This window comes from Strigops habroptila, chromosome 8 (genome assembly GCF_004027225.2).
Source record: "Strigops habroptila isolate Jane chromosome 8, bStrHab1.2.pri, whole genome shotgun sequence".
Taxonomy (NCBI): Eukaryota; Metazoa; Chordata; class Aves; order Psittaciformes; family Psittacidae; genus Strigops; species Strigops habroptila.
The window spans coordinates 8,448,139-8,457,608 of NC_044284.2; the positions used below are offsets into that span (position 1 = coordinate 8,448,139).

The following is a 9,470-nucleotide window of genomic DNA, read 5'->3' on the forward strand; positions in this document are numbered from 1 at the left end:
CCTTTAATGAGTTCAGGTCTGACAAAATGGTCAATACATCACACAGCTTCCATTATTTTGCAGTACAGTCCAAGTGCCCAACTTCACCGTATCTATACAAAACATGTTCAGTCAAGAGTTCTCAGTGTTTTGTCCAAATCCTGCTTAATTCAGACTCTAATGAGATCTGAACCACAACTGCTCTGAACTGGCTTCTTCACCCAGCAAAGCATGGGGGCAAGTGCAGGCATTAACCCTTGCATGAAGGGGAGGCAGAGGTGTGCACTACAGACTGGGGGAGCAGTATGTGTCACTTCCAGCTTTGGGAGTAATTTTAGCTTGTGAACTCCCAGCCCAGGCATTTTCCTACCCCGTACTTCCCTTACCATCTATGCCAGTGTCTTCTCAGGAGATACAAAGTGAGGAGCTGTTGCTGACTAATTCTTTTTTATCTTCAAGGTTTTTCAATTACAGAGGTGCAGAAAAAGCAGGCCATGCTGAATGCCAGCAAGCAGCACCATACTGGGAAGCCTAAAGGTGAGTCACACCTCAACACATGTGCTGCTAGAACCAGGGTGGGGTGTGCTTCTGGATTTACAGCCTCCTGTCAGAAAGCTTGACTAAATTCTAAAATTAAATTCCAAGATTTGGCTGCAAACAGAGGGGAGTCTGGAGGGAGGCCAGACCTCTCTAACAGAGCAAAGCCCCAAGGGCAAAGCAGTAGAGGAGACTCCACAGGCCAGCCCTTTGCACAGGCTAGGTAGGCCCTAATTCCTACAACTCAGAAACACCTCTCAGTTATGCTTCACGTTTCTGGGACTTCCATAGCATCAAAAAAAGCAGTGCTGAAACCAAAGGTAATGCCAAGACAAACCAACTTATTTCTCCCTAGCAGTAACTCTTAACAGGATAGGGAAGGGAACTGTGCTTAACTAACATAGTTCTCATCTCCTTCTCTCACAGCTGTCACCAGGCCATACTATGACTTCCTGATGCGTCAGAAGCATCCCACCCTGCCTACTATGGTCCCTCAGCAGCAGGTCTTCATGCTGGCAGAGCCCAAGCGCAAGCCCTCGAACTTCTGGCAGAACATCAGCAGGCTGACACCCTTCCGGAAATGAGGGCAGCCCGTGTTTGTGCCTGAACCCCTTCATGAGAAAGCACTTTATCCATCAGTCCTGGGAGGTGGAGCCCAGCTTCTTTCAATCCTTTGTTTACAGAGGATGGCACACGTGCTCCTGCTTTCCCTATTTATACCGCAGACCAACTGCCACACTGGCTCTGAGGTGAGACACTGTGTGTGTGCTTGCACACACGTGTGCATTTGTGCCAGTCCCATTGAGCCTGCCCTGCACAGTGCCCAAAGGGCAAACTTCCAGGAAGAGCTCACATCTGCGTGTCAGCTGTACCTGGAGTCACTCCCTCCCGCTGTGAACACTACTGCTGCCTGGCAGCTACCAGAGGGGACGGCTGCCCATACACCGGCTGGCTCTGTGTCTGCTGACAGTCACTGACATGATACATTTTCCATGGAGGGATAAACCCTTCTCTCTCTGCCCACCCCACTCCTGACGTTTCTCAGAGACATGATCCTCCTCCTACACACGTCTAACTAATTCAGTTAGCCTTTGGGGCACTCAGACAACAGTGAGTATTGCACTGTGACCTTTTCCTTTCCTTTAGTTCACCACTGATGAACTGTATCCTAGGTTAAACTGTGCCAATCAACCTGCAGCATGAGTAAAGTCCAACAATCTCTTTAGTGGGTTTGAATTCCATAAGTTAGAGAAAAATGTGCCTAATTAATACCGTACTCAATTCCTTAGATTCTCGTCTCCATTGTTTTGCCATATTTCCTGGCCAATGAAAATGCTCATTGTTTGTAATGTCTTTATTTATGGTAAAAAAAATCAGAACTGTGTATTTTGTAAGTCTGTAATTGTTCTTGTCACATGTTGTTAACTTGATGCCTGTTTTGTCTGTTCTATTTTTTTAAAGAAAGGTCAATATTTGCAAACCCAGCTCCCTGAAGTCAGAGTCTACAGTGCAACTCTGAAAGCTGACTGGTATGCAAACTCCCACAGACCCTCAGTTCAAGGGGTATTACTACAGGTTTTTGACACCTTTAAACAATGAAAAGCCACTTTAAAAAGGCCAGGCCTACATTTGGTATTAAAAGCCTTTAAGAACCCAAACTGGCAAAAAAGAATTAATTTAAACCTTGGTTAGTAAAAACGGAAAGATTTGCCTTACCATAGCGAGAGTTAGAAGCCATACTGACTGAATTCCCTAGCTTACAGCCAGCCTGTGACACTGGAACAAGCAGTGTCTTCTTTCCAACACGAGGCTAGTGTGAGTGAGCACTAACTGTCTGCAGAGCTCAGAAATCCAGTGTTTGTTGATGCTGTAGCTGACCAAAGTCTGGTCATCCAGGGATACCTGAATTCAGTAGCATGTACAAAGTCATTCTTGCACTATCTCTCCCCGCCCCAGACCAGGGGCAACGTTTAATTTCATAAAGAAACTTGTAAAAGTGACTCTCAGCCTGTGTTTGTGTCCATCCTGTCTATCTGTGTGAACTTGTTTCTCTTTAAAGTCACTGCAGAGCTTCTGCTCTTGCAGTTTAAAAAGTGACCACTGCTCAGTAGGAGCCATGCTAGAAGGTTACCCTCAAAACAGCCATCTTTTGGATGGAAGGCTGGGGAAGCAGAAGACAAACCACTGATCAAGGTTAGTAATTGTAGTTACTAGCTCCCAAAATTCCTGCTCTTTCCTTAAATGGAAACCATGTCTAGGAAACATGAGAAAAGCTGCAGAGGATGCTCAAGCCTACTTTGAGCAATATGGAATTAAAGAGGAACAGCAAGCACCCATAATAAGGTATTTACTTGGAACCTGTCCCCCTCCACAGCCTTCTCCCTGCCCTTCTTCCTGGGAAAACACACAACTCCATGCTCCTAAGCAGACCCAGATGTGACATCACTGGTCACTACGGTCCTACAGAGAATGGTGACCAAACTCCAATCTAAATCCTCAAAATTTCCCTCTCACTAGGAAGCACAAGGGATGTCTGCCCAGGGAAGGTTTATTATTTCCTTCCTCTTTCTACACTCCCCCCCCCCCCCCCCCATCACCCCAAGAGGAACAAAGGAAAATGGGGCTTACCAAACTCTCCAGCAGAACATTGCTCCGCGCTTGAGAGGACAGTGTGACAACACATGGGAGGGCTGGGGAAAGGGGACATACACTAAATAAATAAGTCAGACTTTAAAAGAAGCTACTGAGATCAGGCTCTACTACTTACCTCTTGCCAAGTACCAAAATTGACAGTGACCTCCCAGCCCCATGCTAGGTTAGGAGTGCTCTGCATGCCATGAGCATTATGTGGTTACTCCTCCCCAAACAGAGGAACACTCCAATGGGACAGCACAGCACCTGTAGGGCTGAGCTCCCTTTGCTGCACCCTCAGTGCCACCAGGCAATTGTCACTGTTGTGTTTACCCCAGTGTCTGCACCTTCCTTTCCTTACCTTTGGCATGTTTGTTTTGATTGGCCAGGAAGAAAATCTGTTGGCATGGAAGTGATCCATTTTCTGGGCTTATCACCCTTGTAGTCAGCTGGGAGGGGGGAGGCGAAATGCTGGATTGGACCAGTGACCCCGGGCTGGAAGGGACCAAGGGACAATGTCCCTCAAACACACGCACACACCCTCAGAGCAAAACCAACTAGGAAGTGGCACCAGGTTTCTGAGAGTCTTGCCCAGCTGCTATCAGCATGCGCTCAAGGATGGAGAGTCTCCCAAAAAAAAAAAAAAACCTCTTTGTGTTCCCGTTCAATACCTCACTGCTCACATTGTGGAAAAAACCCAGTTCCTACATCTACTTAAAGTTTCCCATGGTGCACCTTCTGTTTTTAATTTGTACGCTGCTTTATATACTCAGCTTTACATGTACATTGAAGTCACTCCCATACAAATCCTCACCTATTCTATTGAATGAGGTGGGGTGACAGTGGCACCATTTCCTGTAGTGCAGCAGCTTTGAAGGGCCACAAAAAAATGACCCTGCCCTCAGCTAAAACATATACAAGAACTGGCTACGATCAGTTATCTGTGTATCAATAAGCTGAACAGGAAATACACATCCATGACATTGTTTAAATTATCAGATTACTTACCACCTCTTCCCAAACTTACTTCATATCTGACTAGCACATACAAATGATTTAGAGAGAAGCTTCTTATAAAAATCTAAGTGACAAACCAGACTTTTTCTGGGCATACACTACACCAGTTGATGAAAAGTTATTTATTTCTGGTAGAGAGAAATATATTCTTGACTATCAGTAACTCTTCCTAGTAAGTGTCTTCAGTTGAGATCCTAGTCTCACAAGAAACAGTTGGAGCTAGGATCTGATGCCCTATGCAAGACTGAAATCAGGTATAAAAGCTGATCACACTGAAAGAGGAGGAAAGCATGTACCACAGCAGGTGAAGTGACAGCAGTGACATTGATGAAACAGGTAAGGATCAAATTCATTTATTCACTCAACATACCTACCATGCACTGACATGTCAACAGACCACACTGTAAAGCTGAAGAGGGTTTCATCCCTTATTTTCTACCCAGCACTACTTCCTGATTCTCTAACCACAGAACCTCTTATTTCCTGAAGAAACTGTGTATCAGATCATGTGTAACCTCCACTGGTTTTAAATGATTAGTCATGTCCTAAATTACTGATTAAACGGTAAAATGTACTTGTGTTAGACAATGGTAACAGACAAGCCAACACTGAACTTCCTTCATCCTGGCATCTGGATTTTGGAGTTATTCACACTGTACTGTTAATTAGAAGTATCAGGGAGAACCTGGATGTAAGAAAGTAAGCATCCATGTACACATTGTGTAGATTCCCAAGGTCATCGGCTAAACTCATAATAAAGGGGGTTGTGGCATACAAACAACAGGTCAAGTACAGCTGCTGTCACGTTTTCTGAGCTTAACTGGAACACAATCTTACCAGCTTCCCAAGAAGAGTCCATTTCAAACATGAATAAATGGAGATGTGAGACATTGCTACCTACTCCTCTGGAGGTGAACCTTCTACACAGCCAGAAATGCAGATTTTAATGCAAAACAAACTGCAGATCTTGACACAAGTCTGAACTGCAACAATCTTTCTGGATTTCAGGCTAAAACCTACCTAGCTAATCAGAAAAATACTTCTGCGCTGAGTTATAAAAGAGGACAAGAACACTTGATCCACAGGTGGTTTGGTGCTTTATTTTATTAGGTGTTTTCATTCTCTCTGTTCCCCTCCTTTTGTAGCTCTCCATTTAGGAAGCTTCTTGTGAAAAACAGCCATAAGTAAAATCTGCCTCGATTTCACTTGGACAAATAAGACAGACTTATGTAAAGCATGTGAACCAAGCAGAATGATTTGCTGAAGCTACCAGTAGAAAGAAGAGAACCAGTGGCTGCTAAGTAATCTAGTTTCTGCTCTGACAAGAAGAAATATCTTTATTTCAAACTACAAGTTGGGAATAACTACGTCAGAAAAGGTGGGTGTATACACTAGAAAAATGCCCTGTGCTTTGAGTTCTGGTAACATCAAAGCAGTACAAACTGTCTTTGTACTAAATCAAATAACAAATCAGTTCCCATGGAGCTAAAAGTTCCCACAAAGCAGCCTTTAGGATCTCTTCTGTGTTTTACCTGAACTGAAGGCTGCAGGGTGGGGAGGAGCCCTGGTTCTGTGTGGCCCCATCCATTGCCTTGCTGTATGCTGCAGGCAATTCCAGCTGTCCAGGACACTGCTCCAGCACATCCATCTGCCCTGCAGAAGCCCATGACGCACAGCCCACCTGCACCTGAGTGTCCAAGCAGCCTCCTGAAAACATCAGAAAGCCAAGTCCCCCGCCATCCCTCAGGACAACTGAGAACTGAGGCCTCTACAAGTAACAGACATTCCAAGAGAAACTAATCTCAGCTTCAGACTGAAAATGCTACATTTCTTGGGATGCCAGAATGACAGTAACTAGCTTTTCTTAATAAAAAGGCCTTTCATTTTTTGGAATACAGGTCAAAATTTCAGCTGTGCTCCTCCAGATTACTGTAGTGCACGCATATCTGCACAACAGCAGAATTATATCAATCTTGCCACTGATTTTTAAATACCAGTCTTTTGAAGAAATATTGTACCACTTGCTCCACAGACTGCTTAAGAACTTTGTCAGCATCTCTAAGGTGGTACTACTTCCAGCAAGTGCTAATTTCTTATTTTACTATTATTACTTCAACTGTTTTCAATTATCATGTCAAGTTTCGCTGTGTATCTTATAATGTGGTTATGGCACTGCATTACCTGTTTGAACAATGAGTATGGTAGCACAGTGATTTCTAAAGCTTTAAGAATGGAGCTGTTCACACTTCATTCATCTGCTACTGAACCTGCTGCTACTCAAGTCTTCTACCCAAGTTAGCAGGACTTGACACTGCTACCAACAAGCAGCAGTACCACATTGGTACAATCATAAGGTCTATGGTATCCTGTACCAGCCCACCAGTAGAAAGTCCCTGTCCCCAGAGCTCCCAGCCTAAGCAAAGCTGGAGGATCAGGTGTTTGGGTAAGTAGTGGATTAAAGAATAAGAGCTCTGGCATCGCATAGAAATTCACTGAAATAAAATGAAGTGTGTTCAGATGATTTTAACTCACTGAAAGTACAGAAGCCAGAATGCAGCCCTGCATTTTTCTGCTGAGTGCTACACAGATGAGGGTGGGTATGGGAGGACAGCCTACTGCATGCTCAAGAACACCAGCAACCTGGATTTCATCTGCCTTTATATTCAGAGCCGCACAGCTTCAGGCTCATGAGAGGCCAAAGGCACTTGCTCCTGCCCAGCCCCGCAGCAATCACAGTCTTGCCCTGCCTTGGGATTAACACCTCACACCACACTTCATTTCTCACCATGTCACCCAAATGTTTCCTTAACAACAAGCTCCATTACTAAATTCCCACGGCTTTGGCAGAGCTGGTGGTTTTAGCAAAAATACAGGCTGCTTTGTTCTTTCTGCATAACACTCTTGTAATTTCCCCCCCGCGACTACGCCACTCTTCTCTGCATGCAGTGAGCTTTTCTTTTGCACAACTTTGCTACCAAAGCAGCTCCCTGATTTACAGCCTGTGCAAATGAAACACCCATGATACTTAACCCAGACTTGTGTACCTTTGCGTGTGACTGTTTACATAGACATTTGTGACATAGGAAATAAACAAGCTATCAACTTCTTTACTCTTGTCTAATTCTGTAATCCTCCCATAAAACATTAGCTACTGAGTATACAAAGTAAGCCTTTATATCTGCTATAATCAACTGGAGCTATGTAACAGCACTCTGCTTAAGAGAGCTTTCTATCTTTCCATACCTGCTCTTCTCCGTTTTTGCAGATGTAGCAGCCTGTCTGTACATCTTACCTGGGCTTGGTAATTGACTTCTTTTTAATTTACCCTCCAGCAGCAACCTGAAACAATACATTTGCTACCTAAATCACGCCATCACCAAGAAAAACTTTGCCTCCTGCTCCAACCAAAGTCTCTAGCTATGAGTTACTTGTACCCGTGAGGCTCAACAGCCTTCCCTGCAGGTCTGCCATTCTCTGCAACACAGACAATACAACTTCCCATAGCTACCAAAGTGCTCTTACTGCTCTACAGTGGGCTTTAGTCTATACTTTACAAAGTAGTCCATTCTATTCTGGATAGTGAATAGCCTAACGGAGTTTGAAATAAAACCCAGGAGAGCACTGAGCCTCCTACACACAAGTCAGACATTCCTGCAGTGCAGCACCACCTTCTACCCCAGCACTATGACTGACATTTCCTGCAAAGGAACCTTCCCAGCTAAATAACAATCAGTACACTGCTCCCAATTCCAGGGGAGCTCACCAACAAAACTATTTCTGTTACTTGACTTTATCTACAGTGAGCCATGGAGTTTAGAACCTAAAGCAAGACATTAGGAAAAGCAAACTTTCCTTCTGTGCATAACTAATTACAGGAAAACTTGAGACTCAAATTTCTTGCCTTACTTCTGACAACAGCCAACTGAATGGTTATGTTTCAAGAAGGGGCTCTGGCTGTTATGAATTGTTCAAAGCCGCCTCTAAAATGAGGGGAATTCTTATCTGCACAACCTTCACAGCACCTCCCACTCATGAGCAAGTGAGTGGGAGAGCAATATGCATCACAATGTCATTGCAGAATGAATATGGGAAGCGGGGGGGGGGGGGGGGGGGGGGGGGAAGAGTGGGGGGTCAAACCATAAATGACCTACCATTTTGATAGTTCCATGGATACATTTAAAACAAACTAGAAAGAAACCCCAAATACAGAACCTAAGAGCTGTTCAGTACCATGTTCTTATAACTCTCAGATACAGTGCAAAGTAATTCTTCACAATACACAACCACAAGAACAACTGCATCACAATCCCCCTAAACAAAGAATGATCAGCACCATTGTGGAGAACAGTATTTCTCCTTTGTGTCCTCCCAGATTCCACCAACCCACTGGTTTGGGATTCTGAATTTCCATCAGCTCCTGTGATCTGCAAGAAAAGCCCAACCAATCAACACAAAAACCCAACCAAACAAAACCAAAACACAAACCTATCTCCCTGTAAAAGAAAAGTGAGCCCACGATAACCGACCAGCAATGCACCTGAAGTAAAAACACAGTAAAAAAAAACAAAAAACTGTCCATGGGATACCTAGTGCTGGGCTATTTTAGAAGCTCTATTACTTGACTGAACAATAAGAGAGACCTGTAGCAATAAACTCAAAACCAAAACACTTTCTGCAGATCCATGCAGTTACTGATGTTGTACCTTCCTCTTCCACATGTGTTGCTTTTCACAGGCATGTTACCAGGTAAGTTACTGTTATTTTTGGAGACCTACAATAGATGAAATAGCTGGTTAGTTCAAGCAGTATAGCCCCGTCCCCGTCAAATATACCTACTTTCATTTTAACATTAGCGTCACTTACAGCCACCCACACTCTAAAGAGATAGATGATTTCATATGGTTCACACCTACTCGATTATTTTCCTTCTGGAGAACACTCAAGACACTGATCTACAACAGCTTTCTGCTCAAGGACTGTCACCTCTGAAACAGCACTGATTTGGTATTAAGTAAAAGCTAAAGCACTGTGAAATTTTACATGTTACTTTGTCTTTGTTTTAAGCTATAAACTAATAAAGCCCTCAAACCCTAGGAACTACCTCAAAAGGGAATGAGGCAGGGTTGCACCATCTTTACCATACTCTCAGGCAGGGCAGCTTACCCCTCATTGAGAAGCCTTTTACTACTGTGTTTTGTTAGCCATTAAGAAATGTTACTGAGAAAAGTCACTTAAGCAATTTAGATGTTTTGTTCTGCTTTAATCAGCCACCAGACTTCATTAGCTTAAGGAGTTTAAACATACCA

The 9,470-nt window shown here is 43.8% G+C and overlaps 1 protein-coding gene across 1 annotated transcript in view; it reads left to right on the plus strand.

The window, feature by feature from the left end:
• ARHGEF4 (Rho guanine nucleotide exchange factor 4) overlaps nucleotides 1-7,270 on the plus strand; it is a 209,474-nt gene extending 202,204 nt beyond the window's left edge. The window contains 3 exon segments of the mRNA XM_030495802.1: nucleotides 439-516; nucleotides 943-1,040; nucleotides 1,043-7,270. Coding sequence (XP_030351662.1) covers nucleotides 439-516; nucleotides 943-1,040; nucleotides 1,043-1,123 — 257 coding nt within the window. The 3' untranslated portion in view covers nucleotides 1,124-7,270.
• Nucleotides 7,271-9,470: the final 2,200 nt, after the last annotated feature.